The following is a 20779-nucleotide window of genomic DNA, read 5'->3' as shown; positions in this document are numbered from 1 at the left end:
GACCTGACAATTTCTTATACACTTTCAAAAAATTGAAGTGTGTCATGGTGTGTATTAATTATTTTTTTGCGATAAATTGGTGGAGGCACCGGGAGGTGCAACGTTCAGTCCTCCCTTCGACCCGATTAAATTATTATAAGGAAATCACCATTTTTAGTAATATTTCTATATCTACGTATTTTTCGATGTACAAGAAAAAATTAACCTTATTTAGAATAATTATTGTGTTATTATTATAAAGCCAAAAAAAAAAATGAAAAATCGATTCTAGGAACTGATTCTAGGCAATTGAAATATTAGTGGTGCATCAACTGCCTGGAATTAGTTAAATATTTCGATCCCTTTCAGGCAGTTAAAATAGCAAGAGACCTAAACACTGGAAAGCTTAAAAAACAACGTACTAGAACATAAGAAGAACTGACTGAATTTAACAGTGCATCCAAGAGTACCAGCATCAATTTCCTGTGACCTAGCAAAGGCTTTTGATTGCGTGCAACACTTGCTGCTGCTATATCAGCAGAATGCGACAGAGGTATCTCCCAGAACCCATTTTTTACTTGCTGTAAATTATCTATTTTCTAATGCATTCATTGCGGAATATGTTGAACCTCTTTGATCAGTGGCGTTCCTGGATCCATTGCCCCAGCTTCATTTTCTTGCGATTTGATGTATCGGAAGAATACCTCCAACTGCCTGGAAGTAATAAAATAGTCTCTCTCTCTTCCATGCAGTTAAAATATCAGTGGGTTTTCATCAGTTTCCTATGAATTGACTGCCTAAGTTTGTGGTCCTTCGAGTCGGAATTGAAGCTTAATTTGTGATGCTGAAGGGTGGAACAGTAGAGTCAGTCATACTCCTTGTTTCCGAGGTAGTAGAGTAACATTCTAGTAAGTAACAGTAGTTCCGAGTCCAAAATAGGAATGTTCCAATCTACATAGAAAATTAAGAAGAATGACTACTCGATCAACTGCCTGGAAGTAAAATAATTCCATCTCTTCCAGGCAATTGAACAATCAGCGGGTTTCCTGGATTCAAGAGCTTAGCACCGGCATTGTCTTTGTGTGACTGGATGTAGTGGAAGAATCACACCATTAACTGTCAGGAATTAATATGAACACGTGTTCTCAGGTGAAAACGTGATTTCGACGTTGTATTTTTTTTTCCTGTTTACAGTTCGCTCATTTGCATTTTCTATAAATACATATACATACTCGATACTCGGGTTGATAATTATATTTTAAAACTGTTCTTTTTAATTATAATTATTGCTAAATTATTAATTAATTTTTGTACTGGTTGAGGTCAATTGGCACAAAAGCGTATAGAAGTAAGCCAGTCTACATAATAAGGTCGATTATCTTTTAAATTTCTCACTTGACACTATTGATTTAACGTGTCAAGTTATACAAAGCAAATCATTATTTAGTTTAGTCTCTGCAGTTTTAAACTGTTCAGTTAAGAAAGAAAAATACAACTGGGTGTCATCCGCATATAGATGATATGAGCAATGGTTTAACTTCAGTGTTAGGTTATATAAGAGCGCAGCTTTTTTTGGGGAGTTTTCGCACGACATCCGGACTCGTCGGACAAAAGTGCTTATAACTTTGATTCTAATGGGGGTAGAGGAATAATGTTTACTTTTTTACAATCTAGAAATATAAGGTTACAACTTGATTAATTAAATATTTTTTTTTGTTTATGTGACCTCGCAGTTTACGATTATAGAACCTTTTTGTGACGTAAAATGTTAATTGAGATGAAGGTGCATTAGCCTCCGGACCTCCTGGGCTGCCCCCATTGCATTTCGAAAGAAATTGTAACGATCCTAGTCAAGCTGACTTGCTTCTAGCTTTGTTTAGATGACATTAGAGTTAGCAAATGCGACCAGGAGTTTCTCTTCTTGTTTTTTGCTCTTCCAACAAACGCTTCCAAGGAAAGAAGGGGAGTCACTTTATGGCTGGATATTGTAACTTTTGAAATTCGTGGTGAAGAAAACTTTGTACTTGCTTCAGTTACAGATCAACTAGATCTAAATTAAACAAACTACAGCAAATTCAAATCAAACCGTCTCAGAAGATGGTGATTATTTGCCTTTTGACAATTTTAAAGCAGCAATTAGCATCGAAAAGTCTTAACACTGGACCCAAAAGCACTAACATCAGTTTCCTGTAACGTAACCCATTGAAGAAAACTCCATTAACTGCCTGTAATTAGTAAAATATTTCTATTCATGCTTAATTCGCCTACAGCTCACGCGACAAAATTCACACTATTATTAGGTACCAGAGCATCATAGTTTAACATGCAATCTCAAGGTAACTATGAAACTTATTAACATTTATGAAGAATTTTGAGAATACTCGTCAGAGTGACAGAGATACTCTTTAATTAATTCCAGGCATTTGAAAATTAGTTTTCTAATCCCCTTGTACGAAGCTTTTTTCTATTACAACTGTCTGAAAGAAACTAATTCTAGGCAGTTGATAAAGTAATTCCCCGAAAATGCCCATGTCTTGCAGGGTTTCCTGGATTAGATTTTCCCCCGTTTTCAACTGCCTGGAAGTGATGGAAATATGATATTAATTCCTAACAGTTAATGGTGTGATTCTTCCAGTACATCCAGTCACACAAAGACAATGCCGGTGCTAAGCTCTTGAATCCAGGATATATGCTGATTGTTCAATTGCCTGGAAGAGATGGAATTATTTTACTAATTCCAGGCAGTTGATCGAGTAGTCATTCTTTTGAATTTTCTATGTTGAACATTCTTATTTTGGACTTAGACTGTTTTCTGTTAATGTTACCTCGGAACTACTGTTACTTACTACAATGTTACTCAACTACCTCGGAAACAAGGAGTGATGACTGACTCTACTGTTCCACCCTTCAGCATCACAAATTAAGCTTCAATTCCGACTCGAAGGACCACAAACTTAGGCAGTCAATTCATTGGAAACTGATGAAAACTCACTGATATTTTAACTGCTTGGAAGAGAGGGAGACTATTTTATTACTTCCAGGCAGTTGGAGGTATTCTTCCGATACATCAAATCGCAAGAAAATGAAGCTGGTGCAGTGTTCTTGGATCCAGGAACGCCACTGATTAAAGAGGTTCGATATGTTCCGAAATTATTGCATTAGAAAATCGCTGATTTACAGCAAGCAAGAAAAAAATGGGTTATGGGAGATATCTCTCTCAGCAAGTGTTGCACGCAATCAAAAGCCTTTGCTAGGTCACAGGAAATTGATGCGGGTACTCTTGGATGCACTGTTAAATTCAGTCAGTTCTTCTTATGTTCTAGTACGTTGTTTTTTAAGCTTTCCAGTGTTTAGGTCTCTTGCTATTTTAACTGCCTGAAAGGGATCGAAATATTTAACTAATTCCAGGCAGTTGATGCACCACTAATATTTCAATTGCCTAGAATCAGTTTCTAGAATCGATTTTTCATTATTTTTTTGGCTTTATAATAATAACACAATAATTATTCTAAATAAGATTAATTTTTTCTTGTACATCGAAAAGTACGTAGATATAGAAATATTACTAAAAATGGTGATTTCCTTATAATAATTTAATCGAGTCGATGGGAGGACTGAACGTTGCACCCCCCGGTGCCTCCACCAATTTATCGCAAAAAAATAATTAATACACACCATGACATTTAAATTTTTTGAAAGTGTATAAGAAATTGTCAGGTCAATTAAAGGTTCTGAAATACGGTGATTTTGCAGAAGAATTTCTTACTGGTAAGTAGTGTGGGGTGGGTGGGGGGATAAGGGTAGTTTTAATAAAACTAGTTTTTTTTTTAGATTATTGGCAATAAAAAGATTGATAACTTTTGTATTTACATTTTTCTCACGTAACCTCAAAGTTTTCGAGTAAAATGCTAAAAATCCCGTTTTTCGTTTATAAGGTTTAGGTTAAAAGGTTTTATACGGGTTTTCTATAACTAAATATTCAACGTTTTGTTGCATTAAAGCCATTTCGTAAATGTCTTTAAATAGTATACAAAATACCTTACTTAAACGTTTAATTTTTATAGAATATTAATTGTATATTATTAACATGTAATAAACCTTCTTGTTAAACGTATTTATCATTGAATTTCAACCGAAAATGTACATCTGAAGTAAACCAAAAATAAATGTTTATTTTTTACACTGTCCTGTGTTGCTTAAAGAGTACTTCAAGTCACATGAAACCGATGATCTTGATTCATCTGTTTCAACTGCCTGGAAGAGAGAGAGAAAGGGAGATACTCCTTGAATTATTTAAAAAAATTAAATACTTGAAGTAGCTTTTGGAATCTCCGATACCTTAAGAAAGACCTTAGACCGTTTCCTGTTAATGTTGAGTCTGTTCTTAACTATCTCATAAAGAGAAAGAGAAAGAATGAGTGACTTCACTGTTCGACCCTTCCGTTCTGAATTTGTGCAGCACACGACTCGAAGAACCAAAAATTAAAATCATTAATTAAATTACCAACAGTGTGCCTAATGAATTAAGTTTTGATACCGGCTCAAAGGACCAAAAATCAAAGTTGAAATACTCGATCAAATCGCAGGAAACTTATGTACAGTCCTCTTGATGATCTTGGTTCATCTATTTCAACTACCTGGAAGAGAAAGAGAGAGGGAAATACTCCTTGACTCATTTCAAAAATTTAAATACTACATTGAAGCCAAGGATCCGATATCTTATGAAAGACCTTACACCGTTTCCTGTTAATGTTGAGTCTGTTCTTAACTATCCCATAAAGAGAAAGAGAAAGAATGAGTGACCTCACTGTTCTGAATTTGTGCAGCACACGACTCGAAGGACCAAAAATTAAAATCATTAATTAAATTACCAACAATATACCTAATGAATTAAGTTTTGATACCGGCTCAAAGGACCAAAAATCAAAGTAGGAATGTACTGATGTACAGTCCTCTTAAATCCGAGTGCCTGGAAAGAATGGAAGTATTTTATTACTTCCAGGCAGTTGGAGGTATTCTTTCGATAAATCAAATAAAAAAAAAATTATCAATTTTTTTTAAATGGAATTCGATACAGGTCGCATCGGTTCTTTGGTTATTATAAAATTTAACGGATCGATTAGAGTTTATGAAGACCTTATCTGTATGGTTTTTGGTTATTCTCAACATACGGGAAGTATTTTTTTTTAAGTCTAAAGTTTCAGAAACTTCTGATTTTCTACGCCCTTTAACGGTTTAACGGTATTTTTGGAGAGATAGCTTTATACAGGATTAGTAATGTTAATTTAAATGTACTCCAACGAAAAACTGTTTTTGAGTTATGAATTTTTGAAAATTTTTTCACTTTGAAAATTAATTGTGCGCACCCTATACGTCATAGATGAACCAAAACTAATCGAGCAAATGTGCCATTCATTTTACTATAACATACTAAAATCTCATTTTTTCACTTTTATTATAAGTACCCTAAAAGTAATTTTTTTCCAAAAAAGTACCAAACGCTAAAAATCACCGTGCACATTGACGATTCTCAAGGCAAGATGGCCGCGACTCCATGGCAACGAAAACGGGAATTTTCGCCGAAAAAAAGACCCTTTTTATAAGCGAAATTTAGCTACTAAAACCGACTGGAATCGGGCCAGAATTGATGTTAGTGTATTCTTAAAGCCTTCTACTATTTTTCTATGTACAGATCATAAGGTAAAAACCCTTTTTTATACCCTAAAACATCATCTGAACATGGTCGATTTTGACGTCTATGCCCAATTTTAATGGCGTCTTTTATGGCGGTTTTGATAACATGGTGTCAGCAAGTCTTCTTTGTACAGGGTCTTTTAATAACTTTTGAGCGGTACTACCTAGAATATTATGGCTTATAAACGGATTGTAGCCTGTAATAAGGAGAATATTTTCCAATATCAACCGTACTCCTAAGTAAAACCGTTCTTGAGTTACGAATTTTTTGACTTTGAAAATTAATTGTGAACACCCTGTATGTCATAGATAAACCATAGCTACTTAAGCAAATACGTCATTGGTTTTAGTACAACATACTAAAATCTCATATTTTTACTATGATTATAAGTACCCTAAAAGTAATTTTTTTCCAAAAAAGTACCAGCCGCTAAAAATCACCGTGCACATTGACGCTTCTCAAGGCAAAACATGGCCGCGTCTCCATGGCAACGAAAATGGGAATTTTCGTCGAAAAAATACCCTTTTTATAATCGAAATATAACTACTAAAACCGATTGGAATCGGGCCAAAATTGATTTTAATCTGTTCCTAAAGCTTTCTACTATTTTTCCATCTACAAATTATAAGGCAAACACCTTTTTTTATACCCTAAAACATCGTCTGAAAATGGTCGATTTTGACGTCTATGCCCAATTTTAATGGCGGATTTGACAATATGGCGTCAACGTGGATGAATCGACTTGGACTTGCTTCCTAATTTCATTGATAAAATGCTTAAAATAGCTCAAAACTGTCAGGATTTAATATGGAAATATTCAAAAAACTCTGGACTATCCGAATATGTGTATATCTTTTACCAAATCGCGTAATTCGGCAAAGTTTTGAAGTTTTAAGAATTTACCGTGAATTATTATAATACTCATGCGACACAGTGGACCGATACAAGGCATTTTGCTAGACAAAAATTATAATACAGTGGGTCCTAATGATAAAAAAAAATTCAATCGAGATTTAACGAATTTATAATGTGGGACTATTTTTTTTTTAATGAAATTTGGTATTTGGGGTTGACTCAGGGTATAATTATTAAATTGTCGCAAATATTTGAAATATTATGTTTTAAGGTCACGTGACTATCAAAACTTTTCCAATTGGTCCGGTTTGATTGAAATTTGGTATTTAAGGCTTATTTAGGATACAATTATTGATTTCTAATCAATTAAAACTATTCTTGCATATATTTCAATCAATATACAACAATAGTTTTAATTATTCTGATACCAAGTAATTTTCAATGTTTTCAAACAAAATTCTGAAATGTTCATAAGGTTTGTAAAGGTTTCTTTGTTGAACTAACGATTTTCAAAATTATAAACCTAAATATCTTGATTCACACTATTTACTTTTCTCATTTTCTAAGGATTCAGTTGAAACTATTTTGTCATTCCAAGACGTGTTCTGTGAACTGAGTTTTATAGTGATATGGTAAACAGGAACGTGATTTATACTAGGAAAAAAAACATAACGAAAAAGTCAAGGCTTGCTTTCAATAATAACATAGCATCATCGTTCTATTAAATGTTAAATTAAATCGCTCACCTCTGTTGTTTGAATATCAGGTTCTCTCTGGCTTGTAGCATGCTCTGAATATCCTTTTGTTTTCGTATCAGACGCGATTCGAAGAGTAACAGTTTCGAACTGATGGCCTTTAGTTGGTCGCATTTTTCTCGCTGTAGACGAGAAATGAAAAGTTCCTAAAAAGAACAAGACAAAGAACTCCTTAATTTGAAAAAACAGCTGTACCTACTTATAATTTTTAAAATACGTCTTACGTGAAAAACATCTGCCGTTACAAGCACCATATGCCAACTTGCCCCAAATATATTACATAATAATTATGCACAATCTAAAACAACATTTAGGGACGCATAATGTATAAAAGTTGATCCGATTGCAATCGGTATAACTATTACCAAACGAAACTATAACAAAGCGACCATTATTATCTTTCGTGCTGGTAAACAGACAATATGGTTGCCGCAACGATTCGTAATCGAAAAATATGAACTAAATCCCGTAAACAGCCGCTAGAATGCGGCGGTACCACGCCGCCGGTGGTTTCGCAATCAATAAATCTGTAACAGTCAGAGTTGGTCTTTTGATTACGAAAACGTGACTATAAAGTAAACGTAGGCCCCGGTATTGTATACGAAGGCGTGAGAAAAAACATTAAAGGGAACAAGGTACTGTTAGATCAGACCTAGGCTAATAACGCGATTATTTATTCAATTCCATGAATATTACCCAGAACCAATAATAATGATCAGTCCAGTACTGGTAACAGTGGGTGATCTAAAAGACGAACTGTTTCCTAATTTATTTATTTATTTTTTATTTATTTAAAGCAGTACAGCCCAACAGTATATCCATTTAATGGGCAATATAAATTACATACCTATATATATGTCATTATAAATGTTCAAAATATAAAGATAAACTAAGTCTAAAAATCTTATAAGTACCTAAAAAATTATTTTAAGAGAAAAAAAGAAAAAAAAAAAACAAAAAAACAAGAATTTCAGAGAGAGAGGAAAGAGAAAAAAAAAATCATTTCAACTCGAAATATAAATCAGCTAAGCATACTAAATAGAGTACCATAACAAATGCGATACGTAAACTTTAGAATACCAAGTCGCGAATATAAGTTCATTAAGAAGTAGTAAACAACTCTGTAAAAACTTTAATTAAATTATTACGTGAGCAAACAAATAGATTACAGAATGGCGTTATTTTGTTTGAATTGTCTGACATTACGTATAAGGGTGAACTTAACATTACATTTGTCCTGGCCCCTGGGCAATAAAATAAGTTTGTGTTTCTTGAGTTGAGACGCGGCACAGAAAAATTTAGATTCTCTAGTAGCTCAGGACAATCAACTTTCCCATGCAATATCTTATGCACCAACAAGACTGACGATCTATTTCTTCTAATTTCAAGAGGTTCCACGGAAAAGCGAGTTAAGAGAGTTTCGTAAAAGATTCTCTGAGGAGGATAAAATCCGTCAGCCTTAAAGGAAAGATACTTTAAAAAATTTTCTCTGTATTTTTTCGATAGAATATTTATGAACCTGGTGGTAAGGGTTCCACACTATAGAAGCATATTCCAATTCAGAACGTAAAAGAGCAAAATATAAGTTTTTTAAGGCTTCTATGTTACTGAAACCCCGACAGTTTCGCACAATAAATCCAAAGACTCTACTAGCACTGTTTGATATATTATCTATTTGGTTCACAAAGGTAAGCTTATTATCAAACACCACACCCAAATCACTGATTGATGAACATCGAGTAAGTTTTGTGGAAAGGGTGTAATCGAATTCGATTACAATTTTCCTTCTAGAGAAGGACACCACCTTACACTTAGACACATTTAGATTTAACCTGTTTTCATCACACCACAGACTTACACACCTCAAATCGTTCTGCAAAGATATGCAATCAGTAGTATTGGTTACAGAAGAATAGATTTTTAGATCATCAGCAAATAAGAGCTTTTGTTGATCTAGTTTATCACTTAAGTCATTGATAAATAAAAGAAAAAATAATGGACCTAAATTTGACCCTTGGGGAACCCCCGATGACGCAGTATATTTATAGGAACAGAAACCCCGTTGACAGACATATTGCTTCCTATTTAAGAGATAGCTCTTAAAAAGGATCAAGGAATCCGATAGGAAACCAAAACTATAAAGTTTATTTAAGAGTATATTATGATCCAAGCGATCAAAAGCCTTTGAAAAATCTAGATAAATTACATTAACTTGGCTCTGGCTATCCAAGGCATTCGCAATAAATTGAGTGACAATTGTTAAGTTTGTAACAGTGGACCTTCCCGGTAAAAAGCCATGCTGATGTAGAGACAATTTATTAGAGACTAAAAACTGGATTCGTGAATAAAGTATTTTCTCAAAGACCTTTGAAAAGTTACACAAGATAGAAATCGGTCTATAGTTTTCGATATGCTCACGATCACGACTAATGTAGACTTGTAAAATTGATTTAAGGTTACCTGCATCTTATAGGCTCTCCTCCAGGCCATTATCTGTTGCGCCTGTTGTCTGGTTTTAACCCGTAAATCTCGGATCAACTTTCTGGCATCCTCCAGCGTTTCTGCATCGCTAATGTTCACTTGTTCGTCGGACGGATTGTTACTAACCGGCTGTAGGAAGGGCCTGATAGGAGCCGATCCCAGGCTCCCTGATCTGAAATGAGACAAATTCCTTATATTTCTTTTGTGATAGGTACTCATCTGAAGAAGTTCGAACGACTCAATACATCAAACATCCAGAAATATCTTATGCGGAAACCAAAATACACTTCAAAGGTTCCGTTATTGCGACAACAACCATAATAGTAATGCATCACTTATACTCATCAAACGATTACATGATAGAAGAAAAGTGGCTCGCGATTTATGTAATGACACCCGAGCAAAATACTAATGACACCCAGATTGGAAAACGGTTTTCAGTTTGAAATTTCGATCGACCACGACAGCGTTTAATTTTATTGTTGGTCCAATTTTGGTTTAAAAGTACAAGGCCGTTTCTTTTACATAACATTTCTTGATGCAATGCTTGTTTACAAAATTAAATGGCGCATTACGGTTCGCTCGGGTTTATCTCTGTTCGCAGCGTTCTGATTCATCATATTTATTTCTTCAATAAATAATAGTGACACAATTGTTATCTAAACAGTAAGGTATAAGAAAAAAAGTACAAAAAATATTTTATGAGGGTTCGATGTATTCTCCTAATTGGATATTCATAATTGATATCTTAAGAAATCATTGCTCCTTAACTTCTTAATGTTCTTAGTGAAATGGGAAGAAAGGGTGTTTCATGGTGTAAACTGTAACGTGTCATTCAAGTCTGGACTGATCTGGAGATGGCCTAAACGAATGCCGAAACGTCGACACTTCTTCTGAAATAAATGAACTCTTATTTGAAGTCCTATAAACCTGCGGTACTTTCTCTCCAGAGTTAGGAATGTTTAATTAACGATACAGGTTATGAAGGGCCTGAATAAGGAAAGAATGAATGTCTTTTCAAGTATTTAAAACTCTCTGAAATTTAAAAATCAATGGTGAGCCAATCTATGTAAGAAACCGGGGTTATATTTAAAGATAAAAAAATATAGCGCGACCACTATGACACCTCAAATTACAATATTTTCTTGACGTCTAATTAAATAAACAACTTATATCGTACCCGGAGTTGTCAATTTCCAACACGGTCCCCAATAAAACCATCATTAACCTCCTCTAATACCATTAAACCACATTATTCATAAAACAACTAATTTTTGTTTTATCTAGTTCTAGTTCATTACACTCAAGTATAATACGCGACCGGTCCTACTATATATATATATAAAACCCGAAGTAAATTTACAACAATCGGATTCCGTGTCGCTCGCATAACCAACCCACCGCGATAAACGAAATATCAACCGGTACTAAATCCGGATAATAGTTGGTACCACTACCATACCATTTACTACTACCAATGAACCAATACCGCGTGATGCAAAAGTCAAAGTTGTCTAATAAATGCGAGTTTATATGGCTGATCATACACCTGGACTTCTCATTGTTCTCAGTTCTCTGTCTCTCAGAGTTCTTTCTTAGGATTATTAGTCTTACTGATATAAAGAGTACGATTATGTATGAATATAAAACGCAAATTTCGCTCTCCTCTAGTTTGTTTTGACGTATTGAGAACATCGGTGCGGTAGTCTGGACTCGAGAACAATTATTAAAAGTGCTACTGGTTAAAAAGTCATTGTTCAATTGCCTGGAGTTTTTAATATCTTCCAAGTAGTCGAGGATGTTCCCTTTAATCTTCAAGCAGTTCCTCCATAAAGTTGAAGTTATTTGCTATGTTTTCCATGAAGTAGTAGAGGTCATTTCAAGCTCTTGCCAGGGACAGTTTATTTTCCTATACTACTTAGAAGTAATTTCACATTTATTCCAGGCAGTTGACACCAATGCCTTAATTACCCTTTGAGTAATCACCAAAAGTAATAACTAAACTACCTCAAATTTCTCATTTCTTTGAGGTATTTCAGGTCGTCTTCTTTAACTCACAGGCAATTGGGCCAAACTGTTTAAATTGTCTGAAATTTCTGTTCAGGTAGTTATAAAAAATCGTGGAATTTACTGGAATTGGTTTTTTTCCCTTTCCAGGCAATCTTAAAGGTCCTTTTGTTCAACTCACTGCGAGTTTCTCACTGTCCACATCCCTTCAACTTGGCAAGTGAATATATTGGGTTCTACTAGTTGAAATTTTAAAATTATCGATTTATGAATTACCCTGAAGACTTTTTCAGTCTTTTTTGAAAAAATTACTAAAATCCATTCACAAAAAGTCAAGTTATTAGAATTATTATTCCAGGAGTGCCTGTAAGGAACAAATTAATTTGCCTCTTATTATTAAGTGAATATCTTGAGTTCTAGTAGTCGAAATTTTGAAATTCTCATGTGCAGTAATAATACCACACTTGAATTGAATTGACGAAACAGTGGGCTGCCAAGGCAGTGGCGTGCTCCCCCAGCGAGTATGCCACCAATAAGCCCTGATCCAGCTCTGTTATTCATTCTGGAGCCATCTGTGTACCAGATGGTCCCCCTATTTAGCAATGCAGGTCTGTTGGAATGCTGCCACTCCTCTCTGCCTGCAATGTGCGTCACGAATCCCTCGCAGTCCACAGTCACTGAAGCCATGCAGTCACTGCCCATCAGAAGGAGAGGAGTGACCAAATTTTTGCGTGACCGGTCTCGCCAGCACGTAGTTCGCCGAGGACGTATAGCTTGTACGCAGTCCTCATTGCCTCAGGAAGGCTCAGCAGAGTCTCAAGCGCTCTAGTTGGCGCCGTTCGCATGCTGAGACACGCAAGACGTTGGACTCTGTTGTCCAGTTGTGCACGAATTTTCGCTTTCTCAGTACATGGCCACCAAACGATAGCCCCCTATGGTGAGAAGAGGTCTCACAATGCGCGAGTAGATCCAGTGGAGGATCTTAGGAGACAGACCCCAGGTATTGCCGAAAGCCCGCCTGCAGGCCCATAGCGCACAGGTGGCCTTCTTGATTCTGGTGTCTGCATGATCGTGCCAGGAGAGTTTGGGGTCCAACTTGATTCCCAGAAATCGAACTGTCCTGGAGTAATGCAGCTGCACGCCACCTAGAGATATAACAGGGGGCGTGCCAAAGTTACGTCTCCTCGTGAATAGTAGGAGCTCTGCTTTTTTGGGGTTAATCCTGAGACCTCCCGAGAGGCACCATTTATCCACCATACGCAGGGCTCTCATCATAGGGCGTCTTTCCCTGGGCAAAGGATTACCAGATCATCAGCGTAGGCCTGTGTGTGTATAGGCCAGCATTGTTTAAAAGATTTATCAGGCTGTCGACCACAAGGCACCACAAGGTAGGGGACAATACTCCTTCCTGCGGGCAGCCCCTAGCCGCCAACGTTTCGACAATCTCGTTGTTGAGCTGGGCAGATACATGACGTTTCGAGAGCATGGCCTCTATCCAGCTAACCAAACAGGGTTCTGAGCCGCGGCTCTCGAGTGCTTGGCAGATTAATGCAAAAGGGGTGTCTTCCGGGCATTATAATTTATTTACAAACTTATTTCAGGCACTTAAATGCCTCAGAAGCTTATTCATAGCAGGTAATTGAGCCAATAACAACCTTATTCTAGCTTATTTTAGGCACTTAAGTAAGAATCATTCACAGGCATTTAATAGAAATTAATGACAAGCATGTGAACCAGCCCCTTCAATGTCTAGAAACGCACCCAGACAGGCCTTGCCACTACCCAGAGCACCCTCCTCCACCTTCCTAACGAGGTGGTGTAGGGCCTTGGATTTGCCCGCCTGATAGGCCATATACCTTACACTTAATCTTGCTTAAGAGTGTGGAAAATTGTTGAAATGTCACATTATCTTTTATTTTGATTTTTTCTAATTAAGAAGGGGAGTGTGTGATACACTTAGTCCATTAAACATAAAAGTTATCTATAAATAAATCGTGATATATCCGAAGGTGTACGTGATCCACATATAATACTCGTATATATTCTGTGAGATGGATAGTACCCGAAGAACGTCCTTGCAGTAATAATGCAAGGTCGCTGGGTGCCATAGAAAGGCTAGTGCACCGTTCCTCGTTTGCGATGGTACTATAACGTTAAAATGTTGATTGATTTTATAAGGAAGAGCTGCGGGGCAATTTAAGTAGTTTCTTAGAATCCACAGGATATAAAGTGTTAAATAGATCCAGACGGAATGCCTGGAATGTTAATATTTTAGATTCTTAAGCTCTAAAAATAGAATAGCGAGACAATAAAAAAAATTAAACAGATAGACGTAAACAACAATGATCCGGATTCCAATCGAAACAGGCACACCCGAAAAATTCTCGCGTATCCAAGGTTTTTTACGTTTGACTGTATTGTGTTGGTTTTGTTATTATTAAATAATTTGGTTTTATTTGTATGCCGTTTAAAAATTGAGCTTTCTTAAGAGCCCTTTAACTAATTAACGTTTACATTAAATTAAATTCATTTATTTCCACATCAGATTTTTCTATAATAATCCCTATTATCTTGAGTTTAGTTGTGGGATGGGATCGAAGGAATAAAAACAAACGTCACTTTATGTACTGGCCAACGTTTCGCAATAATTTTATTGCTTCATCAGGGCCATAACAGTGTGATTTTGCTTGTCATAAAAAATCATGTTTACAGGACACACAGGTAACATAGAATATATAAAATATTTCCTTTTTTTTTCTTTTAACAAAAACGGTTTAAAATGATGGGTTGTATCACAGACAGTTGCTTTAACATTGATTCTACGGTGTACATTGTACACATCATTTTAAACCGTTTTTGTTAAAAAAAAAAAAAGGAAATATTTTATATATTCTATGTTACCTGTGTGTCCTGTAAACATGATTTTTTATGACAAGCAAAATCACACTGTTATGGCCCTGATGAAGCAATAAAATTATTGCGAAACGTTGGCCAGTACATAAAGTGACGTTTGTTTTTATTCCTTCGATCCCATCCCACAACTAAACTCAAGATTTCAAACCTATAGGATCGCAACTAGAATTTATTGAAGATTCAATCCCTATTATATTAAATTACTTCATATGTTGAGCAGTTTATAACATGCGCGGCTGAAAAAAAGCAGTTTCCTGTAAAGCCGCACTCTGTTGATCGATTCAGTTACACGCAATCCCCCGAGCTAGCGGCACGCGCACACACACTCTCTTTCTTTATCCCACTTAATATCATTATCGATTAAACAACAAGGAGAGATACAATCGGGATTCCTCCTCAACAAAGAAACTTGACAAGTTTTAAAATCTAACCTTACAATTAGGTTTGTAAACATAAACATTAAATTACTAATAATAATACGAAAATGAGCGGAATTCCAATGGGTTTAACCATCGAGAAAACGAAATACGAGTGCGCCCAAATGCCCAAAAGGTATCAAAGGGAAGAAGGAGCCCCACGCAAGACGGTCATTGGGATGCAAGTGAATGTGGTGGCCCCAGTAACCGTAGTCGGAGGTAATAAGGTCGATTTGTATTATATGAACCGCAGGAGCGACACGTCCCTTGTGCCCCCTATAAGGCAGACCGCCTCTATTTTTAAACAACCAGTTACGATCTATAAGACGCAGGAGAGCAAAGTGAAATCTGGTAAGTTTATGTTTAATATCTTTTTAACATCACCGGTTAATATGAATGATGTTATTTACACTGACTTTGAAAAGGCATTCGTTAAGGTTTCTTAGCAAATACCATATTGATTTCAAGAACATGTTGTAATTTAAGTAAACCTAGTCAACCAATATTGAGGCATAAAACACCGACAAGAAACTTAATATCTGTTGCACCTTAATGGTTTCCCCAATATTTTGGATGGGATTACAATTTTGTCGGCAGTATACTCCATATGTTTAAATGTTATTTTATTTAATGGAAGTTAAAAGTGCACATTGCTTTCTATTTTCCAATATTCTTAAATTATATTTAGGTATTACTTGCATTTTCGGAATGTACATTGCATATATACCTTACCTTGTCTTGCACCCTATTTTTATGTAATTCAAGAACAACAATTAAGTTAATTTTAAGGATATCAATCGTTCTAATATAAAGTATTCAAATAGGGTTTCTATATATGAAGATCCGTCCAGTTCCTTACTAGAAAACCATTCTTGTAGGCCCTATTTACAATCCTATATCAGATGTAAGAGTCAAAAATTACAGTATAATTTAGGCAATACTACTTTACCCTTATTAAATTAAAGGTTGTTGACAAAGTCGCTCTGTTTCTGAGATATAAATAATTTAATCAAGGCAAGTAATTATGTTTATAACAAAAAGCCAACAACTATTCCCGGGTCATGATACACTTCTTCTACAAATTCTGTCAATTTACTTTAGTTGAGTAGGGTGTGCCACAGTGTCGAAAGACTTGTCGGCAAGCATTGATTTAAGCATTTAGAAATAAAATCTGTAACCCTAACTAAAGCATCTTCTGTGCCCCAGTCCTTTCTAAACTCATACATAATTATATTTACATATAGTTGCTTCAAATAGCTTTGCAAGGAATGGGTCACAAGTTTTGTAATTTGTTTCTTAATTTCACTTTTTGCACCAAGAAATCCAATCATGCTTTTATAGTATAGCTTATGGTACCTTATCGGGGCCCGCTGCTCCTTTTTCTTTTAATTGAAATAGAGTTAAAAAGGAAGATGCTTTGTTAAAATGAAGTCTTTTACCCACAATATAAGATGCAAATCTTGTTTGTAAGAATTAGATGCATGTCAATGTTAAAGCACATAATCAATATCGGACTCAACACTTAGTTTTGATGTTTAAAAACCCTGTCTTAACTATGGTCTTTCGATTAAAAATGTTGGAACTTTTCCAGTCAAATTCCTCGGTTATACATTTGAATATCCTGCTCATATACTGACTAAAAAGAAGTTGCGTATATTGGCACTTTCCTGGCCAAAACATTTATGTCCAATGTTATTATCCAATCCAAGAAACTTAGCGTATATAATATATTATACATAACTTAATTTAGTTATTCCAGCCCAGAATCTCGTCTCAAGTGCCTGGAATAAATTCCTGTTTATTTAAAAAGTTGAGAACCTTCAACTCTGAAAGACAATTGTGAGAAAACCAGGCTCTCAATGATCACAATTCTAAGGATTTTTCCATTTTTCCAACTTAAGACACTTAATTTCATTATTGCAGACATTTAAGGCAGACAGGTTTTGTAAATATTTCTCCAATTTCCAAGGCACAGTAAAGAAAATAAAATATCTTTATTGGCAACTGTATATTGACCTAAAAAGCTTTTTCCAGTGCACTTAGGCCGCAGTAGACCCATTTTTTCATTACAAATGACATAAGCACCTCCCATTTTGGTTTCTTTTTTTGGTAATGGATTCAGGTCAGGACTACAGGCTGGTCATAGAAATGAATAGAAGTTGGTGTATGGTGGGCTGGTGCATCAAGCATAATATATGCTTGAATTCGTTCTTTTTGTTATGGAAAAAGCAGCAGTTCTCTTAAGTGTTCAAAAATCGCATATGTGTCTTATGTTTCTCTTAAAAAGAAAGCAGCAAGTGGTACTTTCGTCCTCCTGTTTAAACCAATTAAGTAAGACAAAAGAGTGAATAGTATCAAGCACATGAGGACATCTTAAGAACTCTTTTCTTCTCCTATCGACTGTGTTAATTATTAGTTTTTTTTTACGAAATGTATTAGTCTGATGAGTTTGGACCAAAATATAACCTCACCAAAGTCTAAATTAAATTACGTCCGTTCCAAACCCCAATTCCCCAAAGTCCACTCTCTATTTCACTAATAACACCTGATCGATAAGGCAATAAAGCGTGCAAACGAAAATCCTACTACACGAATCAAAAACCGGTTAATAAATCAGCAAAAGCGCATGTTGTAATAAGGTTGTTTCCAGACAAAAACGGCGGAAACCTGGAAAAACCGAAACAGCTCTTTTGGGAAAAACGACTGGAGGGACTGAGGGCTTGCGACATCGACGGCGTGGAATTCGAAGCCATGCAACTGCCGAAGGGTTTAAAACCGGTCGGACCCAACGTTACCGAAGAGACCATTATACAGAGCGTCGCGACGGCCCTGCATGTTTCTGCTAGTTCTGTCACCGGTATAAAAAAGGGGAATTACTTTTTTCGATATTAAAAGTGAACGTTTCCAGGACAAACGGGAACGAAAACGTCTCTGGAAAAGAACCCGGGGGTTTTTTTGGACCCTAAACAGCCCCTGGTGCAGGCCGTAAACGTTTCGGATGAGGACATAAAAAGGCAGGAGGACAGGGTCTCTGTGGTCAGGCAAAAACTGCAGGAGGCATTAAAAGAGACTTATTAATTTCACTCTTAGTGATGTTTTTGTATTTTATAAGTATAATATTATTTATTAATAAAATCATTAATCGTCAAATGTGGTTTGCATTAATTATTTGGTATCCCCTACAAAAATTTGCATTAACAACCAACCGGACTCGGTTGAAAGGTATTTGCAAAAAAGCGCGGTAATTTTAAAAAAATTCCGAACGCGAAATATAGTTAGTCGAACCGACGGAGCGATAATAAAATTTATTTTACCTTTTGTATGAAAACGTTCATTTTGTGCCGGTTCAGCGAGTCTCTCAGGTTAAACTCTGACTCATAAATCTTTTATGAGCCATAAATTTTGACGTAAAATTGGTTTTTGATTGACCTTTAAGTACAAACCATTAGCGACATTATATAGGGCAATTCTGCATTACTGCAATCAGGAAATTAACAAGGGAATATCTGAAACTCGTTGAATATTCTGTCGCCTACTCTAAAAGTATCCCAAAAACGATGCTAAAATAATGCGAAATACGTTTCCCCGTTTATGTATGTACATAACAATAGCAACGGTAGCTTTGTATAGCCATTGTTGCATTTCTGAATATAGATTTCGCAGTCCGGGACCCTAGTGAGTAGTAAAACGAGAATATTCAATTTTCTATACGGCGAGACCTTTTTTTGTACCCTATTCCGACTCGATGGGAATTTAAATTAAGTTTATTTTAAGGGTTTATTAATTTTGAGCGCGCTATTATTCAATTTTCCCCCATGTTTATTGAAAATATTTTCAAGAACCTTAGACTTGTCCCAATCATTTTCAAATTTCTTTTATATGAACGTGTATCTCCTAAAGTTCTGACTTAAATTGAGAACAATGCCTTGTATTGACGAAAAAAACAACTCCTTAGATGGTAAGTATATGCCTATACCCTCGTATTCAAACGCATGGGAAATTACTTTCACTTAATATATACGTTCAAGTGATTTTATACGTGATACTCATTCTGTCCGTGATGGGTAAATCATTTATTATATTTACTCTCTTTTGTTGTGCGGTGGATGTAAAAGAAAATGATTGTTTAATATTATAATGATTAATGATAATTTAAATATGTATGTATACATTGCAGTCTCCATTTATTTTGTATGCGCATCTATTGTTTTCCCCATCAATCTGTATCGAAAATTCCAAAATCATGCTTTTATGACACACTATATAAAAATGTCAACACTTCCAATAACGTTAACGAAAGTTTCGTTAATTTTTGTATAGGTAGTTTGTGCCTTACAATGTTCATGAATTTACTATATTTTGGCCTATTTGCTAAAATCATGAAATTATTTTTTCATTTCTTCCAGGCAGTTGAGCTCATTTTCTTCGATGTCATTTTCTTCTATGTTTAACTGCCTAAAAAAATAATTTACCAACGTTTCGAACCCATCATCAGGGTTCTATTTTTTGGATGTAGTTAGGTAAAATACGAGAGAAAAACACTAATTCCAACCAACCCAAACACTGTTTAAAAAATGAAACGATGATATAGAAAACAGGCGGAAAAATTGAATTCTCTGATAATGCTCCGACAGGGGCGAAACACGTGTAGCTTTTAAGCTTTTTTAAGAAATTATATAGATTGGATGAGACCGTGACTTTGTCCTTAGCTTTGTTTATGGGAATAAAATTATGTTTTTCGAGTATAGTTAGATACATTAAAAGAGAAAAACACTAATTCCAGCCGACCTAAACAGTATTTAAAAAATGAGGCGATGATATAGAAAACAGGTGCAAAAATCGAATTCTCATTTATATACCTTCATTTCAGTACGTATCAGATTTTTTTGCACATCCTAATTGAATTAACCGCAGCTTTGAATATTTTAACATTTAAAAAAAAATATTATTATTTTTCCGAAAAACGCCCGGACTACAATGATATCTTCTTTGCCGCGTGACGTCATCATAGGACGATTACCATTAGGCTTATAGTGTGGGCAAATAAAGGAATTTTTTTTCAATTTTTTTTTTTATTTTAATTTTTAAAAAAATTTTTTCCTACAATTGTCATTCATTCTCCACCCTTTGGTTTAACTGCAGTTATTATCAAATTAATTTTTTATTTCTTCCAGGCATTTGACGTCCTTTCTTCCTGCAAGTTGACTTGATTTCCATCTAGTTTCAAATACCTAGAAAAATTTATAATTTCTTCCAAGCAGTTGAAAATAAAAGAAAATCAAACTCAATCACCTGGATGAAAGGAATAAGGCACGTCAAATGCCTGGAAGAAATAAAAAATTAATTTAATGACACTTGTAGTTAAACGGTGGTGAATGAATGAAAATTGTAAAAATATACGTGAAAGCAGTAAAAGCCTTATTCCTGAAATACCTGGAAGAAATAAATCGTTATTTGTTAAGTAGTGTTCTCCAAACCTTTCCAGGTCGTTAATGCCTGTTGCAGCTTCTTGAAGGCATCCAACTATTCTCCAACTCTACATTCAACTATCTGATATTTGATGATATCATAACCTTGCAGAATCACAAATATCTAAACACTCTAAGGCAAATAGGTAATAAATAAAGATTCGCATGAAGTTGAAGTTTGGCGTGATCTAGGTGACCTAACAGTCAATA

At 35.3% G+C, this 20779-nt stretch overlaps 3 protein-coding genes across 6 annotated transcripts in view; 1 reads left to right on the top strand and 2 right to left on the bottom strand.

Moving 5' to 3' along the window:
* The window catches only part of LOC126745107 (uncharacterized), a 66842-nt gene that overhangs the window by 4667 nt on the left and 41396 nt on the right, over positions 1 to 20779 (bottom strand). Inside the window, exons 1-3 of one of the 4 annotated variants that reach the window (XM_050452821.1) lie at positions 10946 to 11205; positions 9745 to 9937; positions 7276 to 7430 (exon numbers count right to left, since the gene is read on the bottom strand). In XM_050452821.1, coding sequence (XP_050308778.1) covers positions 7276 to 7430; positions 9745 to 9937; positions 10946 to 10989 — 392 coding nt within the window. In that variant the 5' untranslated portion in view covers positions 10990 to 11205. Of the gene's footprint in view, positions 1 to 7275; positions 7431 to 7508; positions 7583 to 7649; positions 7731 to 9744; positions 9938 to 10010; positions 10235 to 10945; positions 11206 to 20779 lie in introns of those variants that run through there. The other 3 variants (XM_050452823.1, XM_050452825.1, XM_050452822.1) reach the window with 3 other exon arrangements.
* LOC126745108 (acyl-CoA Delta-9 desaturase-like) overlaps positions 1 to 20779 on the bottom strand; it is a 170096-nt gene that overhangs the window by 142642 nt on the left and 6675 nt on the right. The gene's annotated exons all lie outside the window — the stretch shown is intronic.
* LOC126745113 (methyl-CpG-binding domain protein 2) lies at positions 14993 to 18251 on the top strand. The gene is made up of 3 exons (XM_050452834.1): positions 14993 to 15452; positions 17752 to 17958; positions 18010 to 18251. The coding sequence occupies exons 1-3, from the start codon at positions 15170 to 15172 to the stop codon at positions 18177 to 18179; spliced, it is 660 nt and encodes a 219-aa protein (XP_050308791.1). The 5' UTR covers positions 14993 to 15169; the 3' UTR covers positions 18180 to 18251.

This window comes from Anthonomus grandis, chromosome 15 (assembly GCF_022605725.1).
Source record: "Anthonomus grandis grandis chromosome 15, icAntGran1.3, whole genome shotgun sequence".
Taxonomy (NCBI): Eukaryota; Metazoa; Arthropoda; class Insecta; order Coleoptera; family Curculionidae; genus Anthonomus; species Anthonomus grandis.
This window is presented reverse-complemented; position numbering and strand designations above follow the sequence as displayed.

Coding starts and splice junctions, on each gene's coding strand:
- LOC126745113 (XM_050452834.1), top strand. CDS start 15,170: ATGAGCGGAATTCCAATGGGTTTAACCATCGAGAAAACGAAATACGAG. Junction 15,453..17,751: donor GGAGAGCAAAGTGAAATCTG/GTAAGTTTATGT, acceptor GGTTGTTTCCAG/ACAAAAACGGCGGAAACCTG. Junction 17,959..18,009: donor TTCTGCTAGTTCTGTCACCG/GTATAAAAAAGG, acceptor GAACGTTTCCAG/GACAAACGGGAACGAAAACG.